The following is a 22,306-nucleotide window of genomic DNA, read 5'->3' as shown; positions in this document are numbered from 1 at the left end:
TTAAAATTAGAAGCACAGGAAAGAATAGCTAGGCATACTGTGCCATATTATAGTTTGAGGGGATGTATTAAATTTTAAAATGAGGCCCTTTTCGGGAAGATGCAAGAATTGCAGCCATAAATCACAAGCCCCTAAAATAATGCCTCACACCTAGTAACAACTCAATAAATATTTGTGAAACTGAATTGGCATCAAGAAACTGCTCAGCTGTTTCCTCCACTGGTTATAAATCCAATCATTTGAGCTACGGCAATTTCTTGGGCCTGTGTTAAGAGCCTGCTGGGATCAACTGACTCAAGTGCTTTGTTTTTCAAATGGAAGTTTGAGAGAAACAATAAGATGGGAGGCAAAAGAAACAAAGAACCAGGATGGGAAGGGTGAAAGAAGACAACCTTGCACAGGTTTTCAGGAATTCTAATACCTAAACAAGAGGCAAATGGTTTAAATAGAGGCCCCTCTCACCAATTCTGAAATATTGTCCCAACTACTTTTGAGGCACTATTGTTCCAGATTTGCTGGAACACACGATTTTATGTGATACCTACAGAGGAGAAGAGAGAAAATGGGGCATTATTAATGCATGCAGGTTTAAGACTGAATGGACAGTGGGCAGAGGCTTTATTTGTGCTTTTTACTAGCTGCAGGAGAAAGGTGTTCCTAAAGCAAGTTAATATTTTTCATGAGACAGAAAGGCCAAAGACTGCTACAAAGCAAAAGAAAAAATGTGTCTCCAAGAGGCATGGGATGTTCTCAAACAACTTATCTTAGTATTTCCATATTTATTTATCAGGAAAGACCTTTGATACGTACAAAATTCAAATGGCTTAAGAGAAAGAACATTTAGAGACAAGGCAAAATGTATAATTACAGGCTTACCAACCAGGCTCAGCAGCTCTCTCCCAAGTTCCCTATGCTTTCTCATCCTTCTTATGATGATAGTAAACCTCTAAAACTAGAGGCAAATTTAACTTTGTGCTTATCATGAGGACATTGATTTGATTTTTTTTAACTGACAAAATACCACAGTAAAATATTTTGCATATGTGGCTCAGAAATGGTCTCATTATCCCTTTAAAAAATGGTGCCAAAGCCACAACAAATAAGGAGCTACAAATTCAAGAAAATAAATACACTTATCTTTATTGAATAGTTTTATTCTATTGCATGAAACCACTGAGGCACCATACTTCACAGTCCATTAGAAAAAAAAAACAAACCAGTTACTCTTTATACTATACATATGCCAATCTTTGTAACTATACAGATATGAAAATTTTTCAAATGCTGAAACATTGTTACAAGTCTTTATCCTGGTTTGTATGCTGAGAAACCATATACTCCTACTGAGGGAATAAAATCAATTTCTATATCGAGCACAGAATAACAATTATCTTATGTTGGTCTTACTTTTAAGACAAAAAGCTAAAATTGGGGTGTACAGAGGGCCAATTAGACCTTAACTCACTCCCTCACTCCATACCCCACTCTTCTCTTTTCAAACAGCAAAGTAACAATTTTCCAGTGATGCTACAGAAAAGGCCTGAACTTCTTACCCAGAAATCCCTTAAAGAATGGAGAGGATTACTCCATGCAGTTCATGCTCTACTTCATAAAGAATTTTGCCCAGGCTGGCCCAGAACAAGAAAATTTTGTAGCACCTATTTTAGGAATGTGAAAGTGTCAGTGATTCAATGAACTGAAGTAATTACATTCCTGGATTCCTTAATCTTTTGCAACAATCTAATGCTTTGAAGAAAAGAAAACAGAGTTTCTATTTTATCTGTATAAATCCTTTTAGGAAATTAGCAATGTACTTAATGACTGAGGTCCTAAATACACAGCAATATATATCCACTGGTGGGCATTGGAGTTAAAGACTGGACCAATTTCACTACCTTCTTAAGAGACATTTTTCTTTCTCTTTCTCTCTCTCTTTCCTCTTTTTTTCTTTTCTTTTTTTTTTTGAAATATCCTTACCAAATGTCACCTCTCCACTTCCACTCTTGTCAAACAATTGGAAAGCTACTACGAACATAGCATCTGGGGCACACAAAACAGATTCAAATGCCAAAAACTCTTGATAGGAGATCAACCTAAAATAAAATGTAAAAAAAACTTTTCAGATTTCTAGAGTCTTTGTAAGGGCAGCAGCACTTATAGTTGGGGAACAGCTGCTTTGAAACTATACTCACTGAGCTGATAAAGGCACATAAAGCATAACTGCCCTCCCCAACCAGCTTTCTGCAAAGGTCTAATAGACACTCATATATTTGAGATTCCTAAGGAGCGGCATTACAGTAACATTATGCATAATGTGCATATATCCACATGTTGAGTCTGCACCTTTATTGATATGCTTGTATTTTTTCTTCTTCAAATTATCATCTTTTAGAAGCTGTATTATGCAAAATTTGGTAGCAATGTCCACAATGTGATGTGGACTATGAGTCATTGATACTTTTTTTTTTATAAATATATAAGCTAAGCTGCTTAGGAAAAATTCTGCCCAGATGAAGGAAAAAAATTTCCTGAAAAAGAGAAAACATAGGCAATTTTAAAGTACTACTTTTAGAAATAATACAAGTATTTTTAAAAAAAACAAATGTTTCCCTCCTCCCCCCAGTGTAATGTGAACACTGAATTAACTATAACCCCTAACAGGGAAAATTTCCAGTTGGAATATAAAATGAATATTATAATTCAAAAGATTATTTTGGGTGGGGAGAGGCCAGGAAAAGGAAGTCAAGGGAACATAGAAGCAAAAAATTCCACAAGAAGTTAATAAAAAAATGCACTTTAAGATTTTACATTTTATATTAATTCTAAACCCAATTCAGGTTTAAAAAAATCATGAAATTCTATATTTATTGGAATAACTTAAATAAATTAAATAGAAATAAAAAACAAAAATAAATAAAACTTAAAACAAATATCTACCACATAGATTCAGTATAATCTGCTCCATATTATACAACAGAAATATTATATAGTGCTTCTGTGGTGCTTGCTCAGAAAGCAGTTCTATGAAAGTGTTGCTCCATAAATGAATGCGAATGACCCAATTCTTCTACACAGGGCCTGCTTCACCATGCTGCTTAAATTTCTGTTAAACAAGTAACTAAAAATCCCATCAGAGTCTAGGATAAAAATTCCCAGTCTTCAAGTAAAGGATGAGTTTGGCCATATAACAACATGGAATCTTAAAAGACGCTCCCAAAATATTTACTGAGTATTATGGCTAATTTGTAGTGGTAGAAGAAGTTTCTATACCATGAGTTCCCTACACCTCTCCTCCTCCCAAAACCCTCCCTCCAAGTGCAAGGGCTAGATAACTAAAGCATCTCTACAATATATGAATTCATTTTAAATGAATCCTAGGTCTATGGTGACAGGTTAGTCTAACGGGACAAATGAAGCTACATAACTTTATAAGACTGGAGTCTCAGAAATGACATAATCCAACCATTTCATTTTATAGATAACTAAGGGCCAGAAAGTTTAAATTATTTGCCCAAGGTCATAAACATAAATGTAAATGGCAGAGCCAGGATCCAAAATCAGATCCTCTGATCTCAAACTCAGTGAATGTTCTTTCTACTATAGCATACTGCCTTCCTTAATCTCATTACCATCACTCAGAAAATCTTAAAAAATGGTTTAAACAAATAAATTAATATGTACATAAAATCAAATTTGTAGTATATATACAAATGTTATTTTAAAACAAGTAGAGGCTGAACAGATTATAAATGAAATGCCAAGATCACATTTCCTCAGAAATGACAACATCATTTAAAAGTATCAGTTACAGGTGCCACTATCTACTGTGACAGAAATAAAATAGCATTAAAAAGCATGTTATATCTACTAATCACATTTCCTAATATTTAGGAAACAATTTAAGTTTATGAATTCTTAAACTGATTCTCAAGATCTTTCAAACAAGGGATAATTTTAAAAGAATGAAAGATCAAAGATGGTGTTTTTACTGAAGGAAAATAAAGGTAACTGAAGAGGCATTAGTAACTACCTACTCATATGACTTTCTCTTTCTGATGTTGGGTTTGTTTTTTTGGTTCTAAACTTAACACCAAAAAACAATTTTCCATGTACAAAGTAGGACAGAAAAAGAACACTGCACATGAAGTTGCAAATCTGTATTATGTACAGATTGCTTTTCTTTTTAAAGACAGGATAAAATCAACATGTTATAGTCAAAGCTGTCTTACTTGTCTGCATTTCCTACTGACCTTCCTTTTCTTCTGTGTATTTAAAAATATTTTTCAATGATCTTTTTTCTTACTTTTCTTCTTCTTCTTCTTTTTTTACTTTGCTATTGCTGGTTCTACCCCCCCAAAAAATGAAGGAAAGAAAAACCAAAACCCTTACATCAAATGTATTCAACCAAGCAAAACAAATCCCCAGCAATAGCACTTCTAGGGCTGCATCCGAAAGAGATCATACAAATGAGAAAAGGACCCACCTGTACAAAAATATTTATAACAGCTCTTTTTGTGGTGGAAAAGAATTGGAAATTGAGGGGATGCCCATCAATTGGGGAATAGCTGAACAAGTTGTGGTATATGAATGTAATGGAATACTATTGTGCTATAAGAAATGATGAGCAAGCAGACACCAGAAAAACCTGGAAAGACTTCTATGGACTGATGCTGAATGAAGTGAACAGAACCAGGAGAACATTGTACACAGTAACAACCATGTTACGTGATGACTAACAATGATAGACTTAGCCTTTATCAGTTATGCAAGGATCTAAGACATCTCTAAAGGTCTCATGATGGAAAATGCTATCCATATCCAAAGAAAGAACTATGGAGTTTGAATGCAGATCGAAGCATACTATTTGCTATTTTTTTTCTTCTGTTATGTTTTGCTTCCTCTTTCTAGTGGTTCCTCCTGTTGGTTCTAATTCTTCCTTACAACATCACTAATGTGAAAATATGTTTAATAGCAATGTATATGTACAGACAAATCAGATTACGTGCAGTCTTGAGGAGGGAGGCAGGGAGGAAGAGGGAGAAAAATTTACAAAAGCTTATGGAAGTGATTGTTGATAAATCATAATAAATTAATAAAAAAAAGATGGGATAAAATCAACATGTTATAGTCAAAGCTGACTTACTTGTCTGCATTTCCTACTGACCTTCCTTCTCTTTGGTGTTATTTTAAAAATATTTTTCAATGATCTTTTTTTCTTACCTTTCTTTTTTACTTTGCTATTGCTGGTTCTAACCCCCAAAAAATGAAGGAAAGAAAAACAAAACCCTTATATCAAATGTATTCAACCAAGCAAAACAAATCCCCACATCGGTTGTGTCAAAAGATGTATATCTCCTTATTTGCATAGTGCCTACTACATCTTACAACGTTAAGAATAGACAGAGTGTGTCAAGGTCATACTTGACAAAAAGGTAGCTTTCACAGATGATTCTTAACATCTTTGCAATCATATAACTGATAGAATTAAAAGCTAATAAGATCCCACTGTACTGACTAATTATATGAAAGCATTTGGCTTAGTAGAACAAAAAGCAGGCTATAAGGCAACAAGATACACATCCATCAAAGTCATAAGGCTCCACAAGAAATGAGGTTAAAGCAAAAGCATTACTGACATTAAGAAAGAGAGAGAGAGAGAGAGAGAGAGAGAGAGAGAGAGAGAAAGAGAGAGAGAGATCCATTGGCCCAAGGTCATTACTAATGTCATTGAAAATGTGCTACATAAGATCAAATGAAATATTTTATTGCTGGTGAAGTTTTCCAAGTTCTATTTGGAGATATCAAATTAATTTCACTAAGTCCCAGAATATTACAAACCCTCCTTAGATAAAGAGCAATGTGAAAGATCAATCTAACTACTCACAGAGAGAAAACTAAGCAAATTAGTTCATGAATACAAATATTTTGAATTGGTACTGCAGACAGTCAATACACTGGGCCGAGAACTGGGAAGAAGATTGGGCTGGCTTTCACTTATTAGTAGTTGGTGTTTTCAATGATCCCACACTCTGTTGCAACAAAAACTAAGCTCCACATTCTCCCTCTGATGCTACATGGGTATGAATCGTCAAACATGAGGATCTTAGAAGAATGCAAGTTATGACCAAAGAAGACTTACATGTATGATGTACATGATAAACAACATTACTTAGGATATATACAACCTGAAAAGTGGTAGGTGAGTCACAAAGTCAGAATGAGAGACAAAAAATGAATACTGACCCATATATTGGTGCCCTTGAGATTCTAAGAGAAAAATGTAGTTTTAGATGCAATGGGTATATATTCTACAGAGAATTTATAGACTATCATCTACAAGAATAATAGGATGAAAACACAGGAGTTGAGCTATGCATGGAAGGAGGGAGTATACACATAGGTAAAAATCACAGGGCAAAATTGTCAAAGACTAAAAGTCAGACCAAAAGCCTGGTCTTTACTTGGATTATATAATAAACAGTCCTACTACATTCCAAAAGTATCATCTTCATAAGAAAAGGTATTAAATGATATAAAAGCAAAGGGGTGGGGGGTGGGTGGGAAACATTATACAGTGCCTACTAGATTCCAGGCACTGTGCTAAGAACTTTACAAATATTATCTCTTTTATCCTAACAATCTTGTGAGGTAGGTGCTGTTATTATCCTTATTTTACAGTTGAAGAAACTAAGGCAAACAGGCTGGATTTGAACTCAGGTCTACGTAACTTCCTACCTGACCAGGCATTAGATGGTGCAGTGGATAGAGCACCACGCCTGGAGCCAGGAAGTCCTGAGTTCAAATCAAACTTCAGATAACGTGACCATGAGCAAGTCATTTACACTGTGACCCCGGGCAAATAAATAACTTTACCCTATTTGCCTCAGTTTCCTAATCTATAAAAATGAGCTAGAATCTAAATGCAGATCAAAGCATTTTTTGTTTTTTCTTTCTCGTTCTGATTCTTCTTTCATAACATGACCAAAGTGGAAAGATTTAATATGATTGTACACGTATAATCTATATTAGATTGCTTGCCATCTCGGGGAGGGTGGGGAGGGAGGGAGAAAAAAGTTTGGAACTCAAAATCTTATAAAAGTGAATGCTGAAAATTATCTTTACATGTAATTGGAAAAAATAAAATACTATTAAGTAAAGGAAGGAGAAGAGGAAAAAAAATGAACTGGAGAGGAAATGGCAACCACTCCAAAATCTTTGCCAAGAAAACCCCAAATGCAGTCACAAAGAGTTAGACATAACTAAAATGACTGAATAAAAACTACCTGACTCCAGGCCTAGAGCTGTACCCAGTTTGCCAGCTAGGTTCCTGTAATAATAAACAATAATCATTGTTTTTCAAGTTCCAGCTAGGTTAAGGGATTTTTTTAAGATTCATAAGAAAACAATAAACTCATATGGTGGCAGAGCATAGTATTCTGTCCAAAGTGCAATTCTTTGTATTATTGCTGCTTTGTATTACTATTTTTTCAGAGGTAGATTTCAAGGAAATAAGATTTCTATAGGAAATATTTATCATACTTAGTATATAAGACACTACCTGAAAATTTGGCATGAAATCAGACGATTTGTTTTCTGGGGAGAAAAACCCCCCAATACATTTTATTAAACTTAACCCTTATATACATCATTTCCTATCTGACTCCCATACATACCACTCCTACTTGGTCATGGATCATCTTTTACTCTTTCTCACAATCTCTTCTTATAAATCTATTTTTATTCTTATTCTTACCTCATCTACACCATCTTAATTTCTATTCGTTATCTTCTCTATAATACAATTTCCATCCCTTTATATAGATCATCTTCTGTTGTATCCTTCTTTTATAGATTTTGTGTTTTTTGCTTTTATGTCCTACTATTGTTCAATCATGTGCTCCTGAATTATTCTGCAGTCTTCACTAATGACAGGAATGGAAAAGCCATTAAAAAAATTCCAGCTGAGACAAAACCAAATACGGTCGTAGTGTTAAGTAGTCAAAAACCATGTATTTTTGTTCAACATTGAATATAATTTATTGAATGCACTGAATTTATTTATTTTTTAACCTCCTAAACTAATTATTTAGGAAACCTACTAATCTCCTTCAAGGCCAGCTTTCAGGCTATCTGCTATATTCCTATCTACTATAAAAAATACATATATCTTGATCTATCTGTCAAACAAAGAATTATTTCAAGAATATTTCCCATAGAATCACACAGGATCAAGACCTAATCCAAAACAGATCAATATTGCAAAGACATCAATGGCAAAGGATGATATCTGAGATATCAAAAATTAAGATAGTGGAGAAGAATTTAGTCATGTTATAACAGCAACGACATTACAAAAATCTCTTCCTATCATTCCTCAGTCTGATGATGGTGCTTAGTGCCTTGGAAATTTGGAAAAATAAAAGATGCTCCCACATTTTTTCTATTAGGTTCCTAATAAATAACAGGAAAGATACCAAGCAGTTTATTCATTTGTCGACATTTAATTCTTGTACTTCTATCTCTTCTATCCTTTTCAGAATTTGGCCTGTTAGTGATTAATTATTGTATTTATCTATAATATACATAAGATTCTATAATTAAGAAATAGAAAAAGACCTTAAGGGCTAGCTAATCCAACCACCATATTTTACAAATGATAGAATTATGGACCAGAAAGGTCATGCGATATGTCCAAAGTCACACAGGAAGAAAGCAGCAGAGTTGGGATTTGAACAGATATAGTCCTTGGACTATCTATTTCATATTGTGTTGCCCTGTCCAAGAACTAGTTGGTAGTCACAAACTGGTTTACAACCAGAACCACTGCTCTATTTTTCCTAGGGATGCTCTGAATTTGATCAACAGGGGATTAGGAGTACCTTTTTCTCTCCTCCCATGGCAATATAAGTAAACATAAACCCAATCTATAACTCTGCCAGTCTTCGAACAACTTAGAACAACCATTCTGATAGACTAAAAGTGGCAGTAGGGGCAGCTAGGTGGCACAGTGGATAGAGCTCCAGCCTTGGAGTCAGGAGGACCTGAGTTCAAATCTGGCCTCAGACACTTGACACTTACTAGCTGTGTGACCCTGGGCAAGTCACTTAACTCTGATTGCCTCACCAAAAAGAAAAAAAAGTGGCAGTAAACATAGAAGCCAAAGAATAAACTATTCATTTGTAATTAGAGATTATGTGACCAATCAAAAATGATTAAAATTAGGTATGTTTGAGATATCTACATTCTTCCAATTAAAACGTCAAAAAAGACAGGTGGCTTCATGAATAGAATGCTGGATTTGGAATTAGGAAGCCCTAAGTGTAATTGTTGCCTCAAGATATTAATTAATTTTATTATTCTCAGAAAGTTATCTAACTTCTAGCAGCCTTAATTTCCTCACCTATAAGATAGGGATAAAATGGTGTTTAGGTGATAATCAAATAAGATAACATTTATGTAAAGCACTTTGCTAATCCGAAAGTGCTATATAAATAACTATTTTTATTATTATCATCATCATCATCATTACTATTACCTATGAATTCTATATCCCAGAGAATCCTGCTGAAAGGAAAACTACACTGACTCAAATATGTATGGTACGAGGATTATAACAAAGATGTTGGAAAATCTCAACAGTCAAAATGATCTTTGTTATTTAGGATGTTCAATTAAAGAAGTAGAGGGTTGGGGCAGCTAGGTGGTGCAGTGGATAGAGCACCAGCCCTGGAGTAAGGAGGACCTGAGTTCTAATCTGGCCTCAGACACTTGACACTTCCTAGCTGTGTGACTCTGGGCAAGTCATTTAACCCTATTGCCTAGCCAAAAAAAGTAAATAAATAAAAGAAAGTAAAGGATTCCCCTAAAAAGTAAATATATAAACAATTTTTTAAAAAACTGTAACCTATTCACAATCAAATGCTCCAAAAACAGATTTCACCTCATAATTCAACAAGTTGGCAAAAATGCTTTCCCCAGGTCCCCCAGGTTCAATTTAATAAAGATCTAATGCCTCCCCCCCAAATAAGTGATATATAAATTTTATAGCTGTTATATAAGATACACACCCACACACACACCCACACACACACACAGCATTTTGCTGTTTACATCCTAAATACTGATGAAATAAATTTCTGAAAATGAGGAAAACTTAGATTCTTCCTCTGCTTTATGAGAGAACAGAGCCTTCACATGAAATTCTGAGTAGGGACAAACATAGATCCTACAATTCTGTAAGTTACAGCTTAAAACAAGCAACTGTCTAAACATTTTAGATTTCAAATCTAAATCATATAATAATAGTCTCTCAGATACCTGCATATGGAGTATAAAATAATTTTACTTTTCATTTACAAGAAGGACTTCAAAGGATTAGTTAAAACTAAGAAAGAGACACATTTGGCTAATTGCTTCCACTTTTAGACAACAAGTTGAACTATTTATAACCTACCCAACTGCTCTTTTATAAAATGTTACAAATAGCAAATACTCATACAATATTCCGCTTTTACTTTCTGTCCATTCAGAGAGTGAAGGTGGGGGTTTGCTGGCATTGATAATATAAGAAAATCAGTACAATAAAGATCTGTGCATGATACAGGGAACTCCTGGACTAATTTATCTCAACCACTCCATCCCTACTCATTCAAAAACTTAAAGAGACACGTAGGTTAAATTTAATGTTTCATTTCTGGTCTCTTGTGAGTACAAATATAATTATGAAAAGCTATATAGAAGAATTATTTGTGGCATTTTTTCCAACTAAATTTGCAACTAAATTAAATTAAGAAGCACCTTGGGTTTGCATAAATACACTAAATTATATTATCTATTCCTCTATCACTTGTTAGGGTGAAAAATGAAAGAAGAAAAGTTATTCCCTCATATGTAGAGTGAAGGAAGAAAATGGAAGGAAAGGAGAATATCCAGAAGAGAATATCCAAGTGATATATAATGATATTAGTATGAAATATTTCTATATGAAAAGAGGTATTGTCATTTTCTCTGAAACCCTTTGGGTATAGAGATTAGTCAAGCAAAACATTGTCAAAACATATGGTTCCATTATGATTTAGTGTTCAAGACACTAAAAATTCAACTATGAACAGATTATATGTAAGCTGTCTCGGGGAAAACTTGGGATTCTAATTAAATAATGCTAATAAACCATGAAAATCTGAATTATTATTGGACATCTTAAGAACCATATACCAATTTGAAAATGTATAGTATTAAAAAGAACTGCATCCATCTCTAACCCAATTTGAAGTGAATTGTCAAATGGAATTTGATCCCTAGAGTTTTCAAGTCCTTTTATGTAGATTTCATTTCTTGGATCTTTTGGAGATAGTTACAATCATCTGACAGAAATCAGAAGAGGTAACTAAGGCTTACCCATGCCTTGATTTCAGTTGTCTTTTGTTAAAAAAAAAACACCACACTGAACTAAATGTTAATAACAAAAACTACAAATACTTTTAAAACCAAATAATTATCATTTCTTCATTAACGATAAATACTGAAACAGCAAATTATGTAATCAAGATTATGTAATGTGATATATAAATAAATTCTAAGAAAGTCATATTTTGCCCTACTCTGCTGTCTGTATTATCTCAAGTTACATTTAGGTTATAAGAAACCCAAAAAAGGAAGCCTACATTAAAAAAAAATACTCTTCAGGGGACTAAAAAAATCCTCTCATATTAATAATACCAGAAAATTTCTTCTCTCTGGTTTTAGAAGTAATTTATATCTTCCCAAACCATTTAACAATTTGCAACACTGAAGTATTCCTATAGGTCAGATCTGCAACCAAAAGAAACAAGAGAGTTAAGAGGCTTTTAATTTGAAATGAATGAAATCTACCTTTTAAAAAGGTGGACAGTATCCTATTTTTAACAGACTCTTTCCAACTCTTCTTCAGTCAATACCCACTCCTCTGATAATATTTTTGACCTGCTTTACTCTAACAACTTAACTTCTGGCTTTGCTTGACTGTATCAAGAGTTTTTTCTTCCAGGATTGAGTCCAGGAAGCTTTGAAAAATAAGTGAGTGAAACTACATTAGAGCAGAAAAGGTCAAAAGGAGGCATATAAAAAGATGTGGATACTGTGCAGACTGGACTTGGAAAACAGTTTTAAAAAAAAACAAAACAATTAACAGTAAATGCTCCAGAAGCTACCAAGATAAAAAGCTCCTTTTAAAAAATCTAAGGGAGAGATCTGTATTAGATTTAATTTGTTCTTATAGGCCTGTCTTTGGACTGGTGGATTTCTTTACTGAATGGTTCACAGTGACTTTACCAGATGATACAACCATTCACAAAACTGTAAATATACTATAACTTTGATACAAAAGTACTACACTACTTGTATATTAAATATTTCTACTATAACATCTTTACTTTATATAAAAAGTTATATATTTCCACTTTAACTTTTGTATATTTCTATAAACCAAATGTCTTCAATATTAACCTTCACAACCTTCAGTATTAACAATGGATATTCTCTCTTGCAATCATGAAAAAAATACATATAATTCAATTACAGATGTTTTACTTATTTAGGGCTCATCCTTGTATACATAAAAGTAAACAAAATTCAGTGCCCCCTCTCTGTGCTATAACTCCCCTCATTATATACACATATTTTTAATTTTATGTACAATCCTTAAAAAAATCAATGTACAAAAAAAATCAATTTATAATTCTTACCAGGAGTAAATAAAAGCATTTTTAGTAAATATTTTGTTTAAAAGTTCTAGGTGAATACTAGTTTCTCTCTCCTTTTAAAGATTGCCCAACTAGCATTTTTTTTTCCAGAAAATGGTTTTAGTTTCTCACCCATCTTTGGTCTGATCAGCCACTCCTGCCAAGAGCTGCACAGTCCATGGATTATAATGCTTGTCAGTATATAATCCAAGATAACGCTGGACGAAGTCCTCTGGGGTCATGTAATGTTCTCCATCGACCTCGGTACTGGCATACTACAGAGGGAAGAAACAAACATTACAAGGAGAGAAATAACTTAGATGTTATTTTGTTGTAACTACCAAACAACCCATGAAATTATAAGTTAAAATTCAGCAGAGAAATGAAGGAACATTAACAGATCTTTTCTTCTTGTGTTAAAGGAAACAAAGAGGGAATATTCTACTGACCGATTTAAGAATGTCAGAAAGACAATAGATTTCAGAGTACTAAGGGTACAAGGGCAGCTAAGATAGTGGCTAGAGCCTGAAAGTGAGAAGTTAAAAAATCTTTAGGTTTCCAGAGACTTTCTTACCCATAAAAGAGGTCAAGAAGCAAGCCATAATATAAATTTTTGCTTAGGGAACTCCAATTTTCTTATAGGTTACAATTTCTGGCATGTGACAAGAAATCAGAAGAGAAGATGCTTTTCTAAGAAATTTCTTGAAAATTATATCATGGATTTTATTTACAAGGATGACCAATGTGATCAACCAAAACCTCTGCTCTGTAGGAAATGTCTCTTATTAAATTAATATCTGCACATTTGCCTGAAATCAATCTTAAGCAGACAAATTCATTCTAGAAATTCTTTTGCTGAATCTGGCAATGCCAACAAATAATCATAGTCCACTTAAATGTTAATAATAGAAGCCCTGATTTCTATAGTTTCTTGTTTCTAACATGATTTATCAAGTTCTCTGCCCAAAAATGCCACAGAAAAGAAATTAATATCAAATAGTAATTGTTTCAGGGCACTTTTGCGCCTTTCATTCCCATTCAAATTTGAATCCTTCTTTCCAGGTAGAATTAATAAACTTTGTAATTCTGCAGAATATACCTATTCAACTAGAGAGTTCCAATCTTCAAAATCCCACAACATAACAAGTATTCAGGGATGTCATTAATTTCATAGTTCAACCTAAAGAAAGCCTTCAGAAGTAGTTTAATTCTCAACTACCCTACTCATTACCTCAAAATAGCTCTATCTTTACCTACCCTCTCCTCTTTCCCATCTGCCTTAGAGGAAAAAGGGACCCTCCTTCTTGCCAAGATGAATACCTCCATCTAAGACCTTCATCATACCCCTTCTTGCCTCTGGAATACTGTTTAATCAATCATTCCTCCTCTCTCTAGTACTTCCACTCTCCATCTCCATTGGCTCCTTGCTTTCCTTCTTATAAATATGCTTAAGCATTCTTGTATCTTAAAAATCAAACAAAATCCTTCTCAACTTAGCTACCCCCCATAAAGCAACCATACCATCTCCTTTGTGTAGTCAGGGGTGTGCTGGAGTCAATTAAAACTGGGTATAGATGTGAAATTTTCAGTGTGAACATTCAGATATCAGAAATAAACACATACTACAAATCAGGGCTTGATTTATTATTTTGTTGATTGTCTAGACTTAACAAAGTGCTAGAGAAAAATGTTAAGAATGTAGATTAAACTTTTCCATTGAGATGCTTATTAAACATTTACCAGATAACTCTATTAAGTCTACATTTATTGCCTCCATTCCCTCTCACCTAAACTATTACTACCAATCCTGAACCAATCTTTGTACGTAAAACTTAACATGTATTTTTGAATATATCATCATTCTGCTCAGAAAAAATTCTCAGTGGTCCCCAACTCTCCACTGAAGAAAGTTTAAATTCAGCTTAGGAGGCTTAGAGTTCTTTTCTTACAGACTTGAGGCAGGGACTCTTTCTTAGCTTTGCATTTCCCATTTCCTTCACGTATGATACACTACTTCATGGCATACATAACAAGCGCTTAACAAATGTTTGTTGACTGAATAATCTTAGATATTATCTAAGATCCCAATTTAAAATGCTTCCTACTTCCCATAGCCTCCATTAACAATTGCCTTTGATTATTATATCAACAGACATTTTTATGACACTTTAAAATTGGCAAAAGAATTTACACATGTAATCTCAAGGCTGCCTTTGGCAATAATCCTGTGAAGCAGTTTCTACAACTACTATTATCTCTGTTTTACAGGTGAGAAAACTGAGGCGTAGAAAACTAAGGGGTTCACTTCTGGCCACACATTTAAAAAGTAGTAGAGACAAGATTTGAATTTGATAGCCTCAAATAGCTCACCCCTCAGAATAGTTTTTACCACTAATTGACGTTTGTTGGATTGAACATCCCTTAAGGTAAGGACTATGTCAAATCTAATATTTAAATTTTATTCACTGAACTAGTGTAATAAACTCCTAGCTGGTCCCCTAAACCCTCTCCCTGTCCAGTCCAACATCCACATAGCTATTGAAATGATCTTCCTAATGACCTGCTAATAGACAGCTAGGTGGCACAGTGGACAGAGTTCTGGGCCTGGAGTCAGGAAGATCTGAGTTCAAATCAGGCCTCAGACACTTACTAGCTCTGTGACCTTGGGCAAGTCATTTAAACCTGTTTGCCTCAGTTTCTCATTTATAAAATAATCTGGAAAAGGAAATGGCAAACTGCTCCAGCATCTTTGCCAAGAAAACCCCTAATGGGGTCATGAAGAGTCAGACATGATTGAAACGACTCAACAACAATGCATAGTCATGTCACTTTCAGGCTCAAAAAACCATCACTGATTTCCTATTGCCTGTAGGAAAAAATAACATATTTGGCCCAAAGTAAGCATTTTTACAGGAGCATTTAAGGCTCTCCACAATTTGGCCTCCAAACTACCTCTCCTACTCATCTACTCTTATATTCTGGTCAAACTGGACACATTCTTCCCTTATTTTGTCTTACTGGGGTGCAAGGTTAGAAAGCACTCATCCTCCCAAATTCCGACTAAAATCCTCCTCCTTCAAGGCAGCTTGGGTACCACGTCCTCCATGAAATCGTTCTTGATTTTCCCAGCTGAAAGTACTCTCTATCCTCAAATTTTCTGAGAGGAGTTTTTCTGGAACTCTCCTTCACAACATCCTGTTTTTGTACTATATTTGTATATCTATATAGATCATGTATTCCTTAAGAGTAGAAATCAAGGAATTTTTTATCTTTGTTGCCCTGGAGCCTTGCATATAGTAGGCTCTTAATATTCGCTGAATTCAATAGCACACTTCAAAGACAGATGTCATAAACACAGAAGGCACTCAAAATTAGGATGATGAAAGAATGTGGCTCTGTGGTTATTTTGATTCCTGCTGTTTATATTTTTTCCACTTCTAGCTGTTGTCAAAGCTCTACTGGTTTACTATTCGGAGGCTAAGAACCCATCTGATTCACCAGAGGGTATCTGTCTTCTAATTTCTGAATTTGATTGCTAGCATTGTGACCAATATACACACAGGAGGGTAGAAGCATACTGCACTTGTTGCAGACACAACACTTCCTGGTTTTCTGGAGTCAGAGAAGCAGTGACCTACAGAGTGCCAAAAAGTGAGGCTGCATTCCCACAAGCTACTAAGGCCACAGCTAACAACCAAGAAAACAATTGCTTTCATTGTTGTTCCTTACTGAAGCCAGGCCCTACTAGTGCCAAGAGTTACAAATGATGCTGGAGAGAATCACTTTCCTTGGGGTTTTTTTAGTTTTTTCTTTCTCCCTTAAGTGTTTTTTCCTCCAAATCTATTTTAATTTGATTTTAACAGAAAGATAAAGTGCAAACAGTCCTAGGTATAGCTCAGAGGGGTGAAAAAGTCTTCTCATTCACAAGAAGTATTGTGCTTGACTTCTACAGGAGGCAGTTAACTAATTAACTCATTAAATTAAAGGCAATTACTTGGCAAATTCAGTGGGCGTTTTGTCTGAGGAATGGCAGTCTAAGACTAGTAAATAAAGAGCTGAAAGATCCATGCATGTACTTGGACATAGATATGTGCTCCTTAAATAATAATCACAGCTGACATTTACAAACATACAGATTTTTAATATCACAATAAGCCTAGGAGTCAAGTAGGGCAAGATTCATCCCTAACTTTATTTTACATATAAGAAAACTGAGGCTCACAACTGTTAATCAATTTGCTTGAACATTAAAAGAATGGATTTCAAAATTCGATAGTCAATAAACCCTTATTAATAAACCCTCCTTGGTGCCAGACATTGAGCTAAGTGCTCCAGATATAAAGAAAGGAGAAAGACAGTCCCTACCCTCAAGGAGCTCACAGTCTAATGGAGGAAGACCACACTTAAAAAGAAGACAGGAGGAAGGCATAGAAGGGTACCCATCACTGGAACACGATAAAGTACAGAGGAGTATAGCCAGATGGGAAATTATAAGATGACTTCATTGGGGCCTTTTCTGAATGTAAAATCTGGGAGGAGCTCTCCAATATCTGCTCTTTAATCAGAGAGAAGGAGGAGCCTCAGGGCAGAAGATGTAAGGACCAGTTTGAAGGCAAGAGATAATAAGGGCCTACACCAGAGTGCAGCTCTATGATTAGAGGGAAGGAGAATTATGAAAGATGTTATGAAGGTAGGAATGACAAGATTTGGCAACAGATTGGCTATGTGGGCTGAGTACAAAAGGAATTGAAGATGAAGCTAAGATTGCAAAGATGATGCCCACAACACTAATAGGAAAGTTAGGAAGAGGTAAAGGTATAGGGGGAAAGATAATGAGCTCAATTTTGGACATCAGTTCAAGAGCTGTCCAAGACATACTTGGTGATGGGAGACTGGAACTCAGGAAAGAGATGACAGACAGATATACAGAGCTGGGAATCAATCATCTACATAGAAATCATAATTGAACCCATGAGAGATGATGAAAACATCAAACCAGGTAATATAGAGGGGGAAAGAGTGGGGAGGAGACTCAAAACAAGGCCTTGGGAAACACCCAGTTAGTAATCCTGACCTGGATGAATAAAGGAGATTAAAGGATGGTCAGACAGGCAGAAAATCAGGAGAGAACAGCATCCTGAGGAGAGACTAATAGCACAGAAAAGGCCATAAGATTTTGGCCATCAAGAAATCATTGTGTTTGCCTTCTCAACAAGTGAGGGGAGAGGAGGTAGAATATTTGGAACTCAAAATTTGAAAAAAGAATGCTAAAATTGTTTTTACACATAATTGGAAAAAATAAAGTATTAAATTTTAAAAAGAAGAAATCACTGGTGACTTTGGAGAGAAAAACACTAGATTAGGACAAAATAAAAGAAAATAGCTGAAACACTCCAGAAAATAATTAATGATATCTAATCATTAAATTCATTTCAGTTCCACAGGCATGAGTTAAGCTCCTATCATGTGCCTGGCACTGGGTGCTAAAAAAAAAAAAAGAAAAAGAAAAAGAGGCAAAAACAGTCTTTGTCATTGAGGAGCTTATGTTCCACTTTAATGTAGGTAATATAACATTAGGAAAATAAACTATCAAACTTAAATAGCCTTCATGCCTTTAATGAGGCTTTACTCCCATTATGAATATTTTATAATGACAACACAACTTTTTACTGGGAAATAGAACACAGTCTAACTTTAGGTAAACATCTGGATTCTTTTCCTGACTCTGCCTTAAGGGAATCAAAATGATTCAAATTATTCAAATGGAATGGGATAAGAAAGGGTAAGAAAAAGTGTCTGGGGGCCTGCTTCCCCCAAGCCAACCAATAATGACTTTCAATAATTCAATAGTATGCAAATGACTTAGCATTAATGTAATAATAATATCCAGTTTGATTCCAAATAACTTCTAATGATTACAGTGACAGTGAACTCAAATTCATACAAACTTAAATATACTTTAATTTCAAAGGCAATCACTTGCTATTTCAAAGATGCCTTCTTAACAGCTAGGAATTCTAAATGGGCACCAAGTCAAGGACAAGTGAAAGACAATCCCAATGTGAAGGCAGCACTGGTATAAAAATAGTAGAGAAGCTATTTCTTGGTCAAACTTTTCAAATGCAATTCAATTATTTTTCAGGCAAAAGTGTACATGCTCTGACAAACAATTCAAAACAAAAAAATAAAAAGATATGTTTGTATAGGTGATGGGAAAACCTAACATTCTGAAGCTTGAAAATTAGACTAATTTCCTTAAGACAGATAATATTGGTAATTAAATCTAAGTAATTGCTTGGAAAAAAAATAAAAATACAAGTATCCCATGCAAATATGTGGTGATTAGATCAAGTTACTTCCAGTTCCAATGAGGTCATAATATTTGGCGACAGTCCAACACATCAAGACCTTGATTACTCAAGGTAGGTTATTTGGCCAATTGCCTAAATGTATCAGTTACTGAATTTAGTCTTAAATGACCTTGGGATTTACAAAATAATTATCACAAGCTAAGCTTAGGGACTGAACCTAACAGAGTTGATCTACAACTTTAAATCACATCTATGTAAGAAACAAAATGAAAATTAAATCCAAGTAATGTGAATTTGTTTAGGAATCAAAGTTCATGGAACCTTTGTTTAGGTACTGTAAACAAACTATAGACACACTTTTTTTCTTTCAAACTTATGAGAAAAGCTTTTTGAATGGAAAAAAAAATAACTGCAAATGCCTAAAGAGAAAAATTCAAATCTGGGACATATACTATGACTGATTTGTTTCTTCAGGTTCCCTAACATGCCTAAGGAAAGAACTTTCTTTAAAAAAATGAATACTTCCAGCCTCAGACACTTGATACTTACTAGCTATGTGATCCTGAGCAAGTTACTTAATCCTGATTGCCTCACCCAAATAAATAAATAAATAAATTTTTAAAAAAGCTAAAAATGCATACAATAAATAACCATATATCCAAAAACTTCTGGGCAAAAATCTGGAAAATACTCCCAGAAGTTAATATTTCTTAACACTTCTACAGAAAAGGCCTCTTCACTGGAAACATAAAGTATAAATACTTTAAAAGCTACATTTCTCCCATTCATTGAAAGGCAGCATTGTCTAATTAGCAATGGACAATAAGTCAGAAGACTCTACCCCTAATTAGCTGTGAGGCTGTGAAAGGTACTTAATTTCTCTGGTCCTATTTCCTCCTATGAAATTGGGGATATCACAACATTCTCTGCTTACCCAAGAGTTGTCAGGATCAAATGAGGTAACATAAGTGAAAGCAATCTGGAAGCTCTAAAGTGCCAAACCAATGTAAGGGTTAAAACACATTAATGGGCAAGATATCCACTGACTGTCTCTGTATCTGTCTGCTTCTTCTCACTGGGCTTACTAAACAAGTGGGAAGAGCTGTTCTAATACTTTTATTTGTCTTCAAAAAAAAGGATTCTTGGGTTTGGCAAGAATCACTCAGCTCACCAGGGAGATCAGTCCTGACTGGCCTAGGTAAACTTCCCTGCTTTTCCAGTGTGCAACTATAATATGAGCACAAACTGTTGCACGACTTTATTTCACCTGAGAACTTATGTAACATTTGCTTCTTAACATCATTTTGATTTCAACAGTGAAATGATGACAATGTCAATAGGGTGTGGTAACAAAATACATAACTGCTGTGCATTTCATATAAAGCAATGTATACATGACCAGACACCAAAAATAGGAACAGCATGTACTGGGTCAAGAATTGAACACACAGAGCTATTCCCTCCTAATGGTCTTTCCCCCTTTCCTGGACTCTATTTCCAACAGAAGCCAAATTTAGGCAGGAATGTATGCCCTTTAGCAGCATGGCATGCTCTTTGCACAACCGGTTGTGAGTAAAGCAGGCCTATAAAACTTTTTTAAGGCTATAATAGATATGTCACCCTGTTTTGACTATCTGGTTTCTTTGTAACATGAAAACCTAAGTTACAATGTAAAGAATTTTCTAATAAGAAGCAGCAAATGCCAAACCTATTCAGCCACACAGATCAAGAAAGACAATTCATATTAGCAGAATTTTTAAAATTATGCAAAGGTCCTCATGTGCACTAATACTAATGTAGTTTTGTGCATATAATTTCTATAGTTTTTCTTTTCATTTCACATATATATCACACACACATACATATACATGCATGCGCGCGCGCACACACACACACACACACACAGAGAAACCAGGGCTATTATACCACACCCTTGTTCTGTACAAATAAAATTCCCAAAGAAACTTACATCTCTAAACAAGCTAATCTATTTGCTATTCTGAAAATTCATTCCATCTCCCATCTGTTTTTGCACAGGCTCTTTCTCCAGGCCTGGAATGCACTCCCTCCTTACCTCTGCCTCTTAGAATCCCTTGCTATCTTCAAAGCTCTACTCAAAAGCTACCTCCTACATGAGGCCTTTCCTGATTCTTTCTTCCAACTTCCATTTCCTCTCTCCCCCCAAAAAAATTACCTAATACTAAATACTAAATATATTCTGTATTTACTTATATGTGTACTTACTGTGTCCCTTGATAGACTGTATGCTCATTATGGACAGGGACTGTTTTATGTTTGTATTTCAATCCTCAGCACCAAGCTGAGTGCCTGTAACATAGAAGGCACTAAATAAATGCTGCTTGCTTGCTTGATTCATTCATTCATTTTGCTTTGAAATACATTTTTATATTGTCCACTTTTTGGAAGCTCACTGCCAAATTACTACATTACTGCTTTCCCAAAAAAGGAAAAGTGGGGAGGCATTATTAATTTCACTTGTTAATCAATGAAATTAGCTGCTAGTATACATAATACACAAATTCTGAAAATATTTTTTCCCACAAAATGGTCAAAATCCTCAAAAAGGAAAATGGTGACCATGGTGAGTGGAGTAACTAGAGCTAGAAGGGTTTCTAGGGCAGATTAAGTTGAATAATTAATCTGCATTGTTCCCAAAATAAACATTCAATTTCTCAGTCTAGGTAACCATGGGAACATTCAAGGAGAATGTGTGTGTGTGTGTGTGTGTGTGTGTGTGTGTGTGTGTGTGTGTGTGTGTATCCAGTTCCTGGCTCTTGACAATCAAGGTAAAGCTCATAAAGACCTGTGAAGCTTAGACATTGGTAAGAAATAGATCAGCCTGAATAACCATCAATATTTCTGATTAAATCAGCCTTTTCTTGACAAAAAGAAGGAGGAAGGTATGCAGACTCCCACTTTTAGTTAAATAAAAAACATAAACAAAAACAAAACTACTCCTCCAACTCAAGAGGAGTCTCCTTCAGGGCCCATGAGCTGGTGGTCTTTGAAGTATATTAAAAGCTCAGCACAGTAGCCACATCCTTGAATGACCAGCCAATGCTGGTAGAGACTCTGTCACAGATAACAGGGGAAGGATGCAGTTTGATAGAACAGAAAGGGAGCAGGATCTCAATCCATTACCAAGTTTATAGTTTTTAGCTAAAATTTCTAAAATTTACCCTCTGCTGGCACAGTCTCTAGGAACCCAGCCTTTGGGAGCCCAACATTTTGATTCTGGAATAAAGCACTGTAGTA

At 34.9% G+C, this 22,306-nt stretch overlaps 1 protein-coding gene across 2 annotated transcripts in view; it reads right to left on the bottom strand.

Annotated features, from left to right (window-relative positions):
* SLC25A12 (solute carrier family 25 member 12) overlaps window positions 1–22,306 on the bottom strand; it is a 107,833-nt gene that overhangs the window by 78,667 nt on the left and 6,860 nt on the right. Inside the window, exons 3-4 of one of the 2 annotated variants that reach the window (XM_020990961.2) lie at window positions 12,852–12,994; window positions 1,978–2,093 (exon numbers count right to left, since the gene is read on the bottom strand). In XM_020990961.2, coding sequence (XP_020846620.1) covers window positions 1,978–2,093; window positions 12,852–12,994 — 259 coding nt within the window. Of the gene's footprint in view, window positions 1–1,977; window positions 2,094–12,851; window positions 12,995–22,306 lie in introns of those variants that run through there. The other variant, XM_020990963.2, reaches the window with a different exon arrangement.

Source organism: Phascolarctos cinereus, unplaced genomic scaffold (genome assembly GCF_003287225.1).
Source record: "Phascolarctos cinereus isolate Bilbo 61053 unplaced genomic scaffold, phaCin_HiC Scaffold_726;HRSCAF=1367, whole genome shotgun sequence".
NCBI lineage: Eukaryota > Metazoa > Chordata > Mammalia > Diprotodontia > Phascolarctidae > Phascolarctos > Phascolarctos cinereus.
This window is presented reverse-complemented; position numbering and strand designations above follow the sequence as displayed.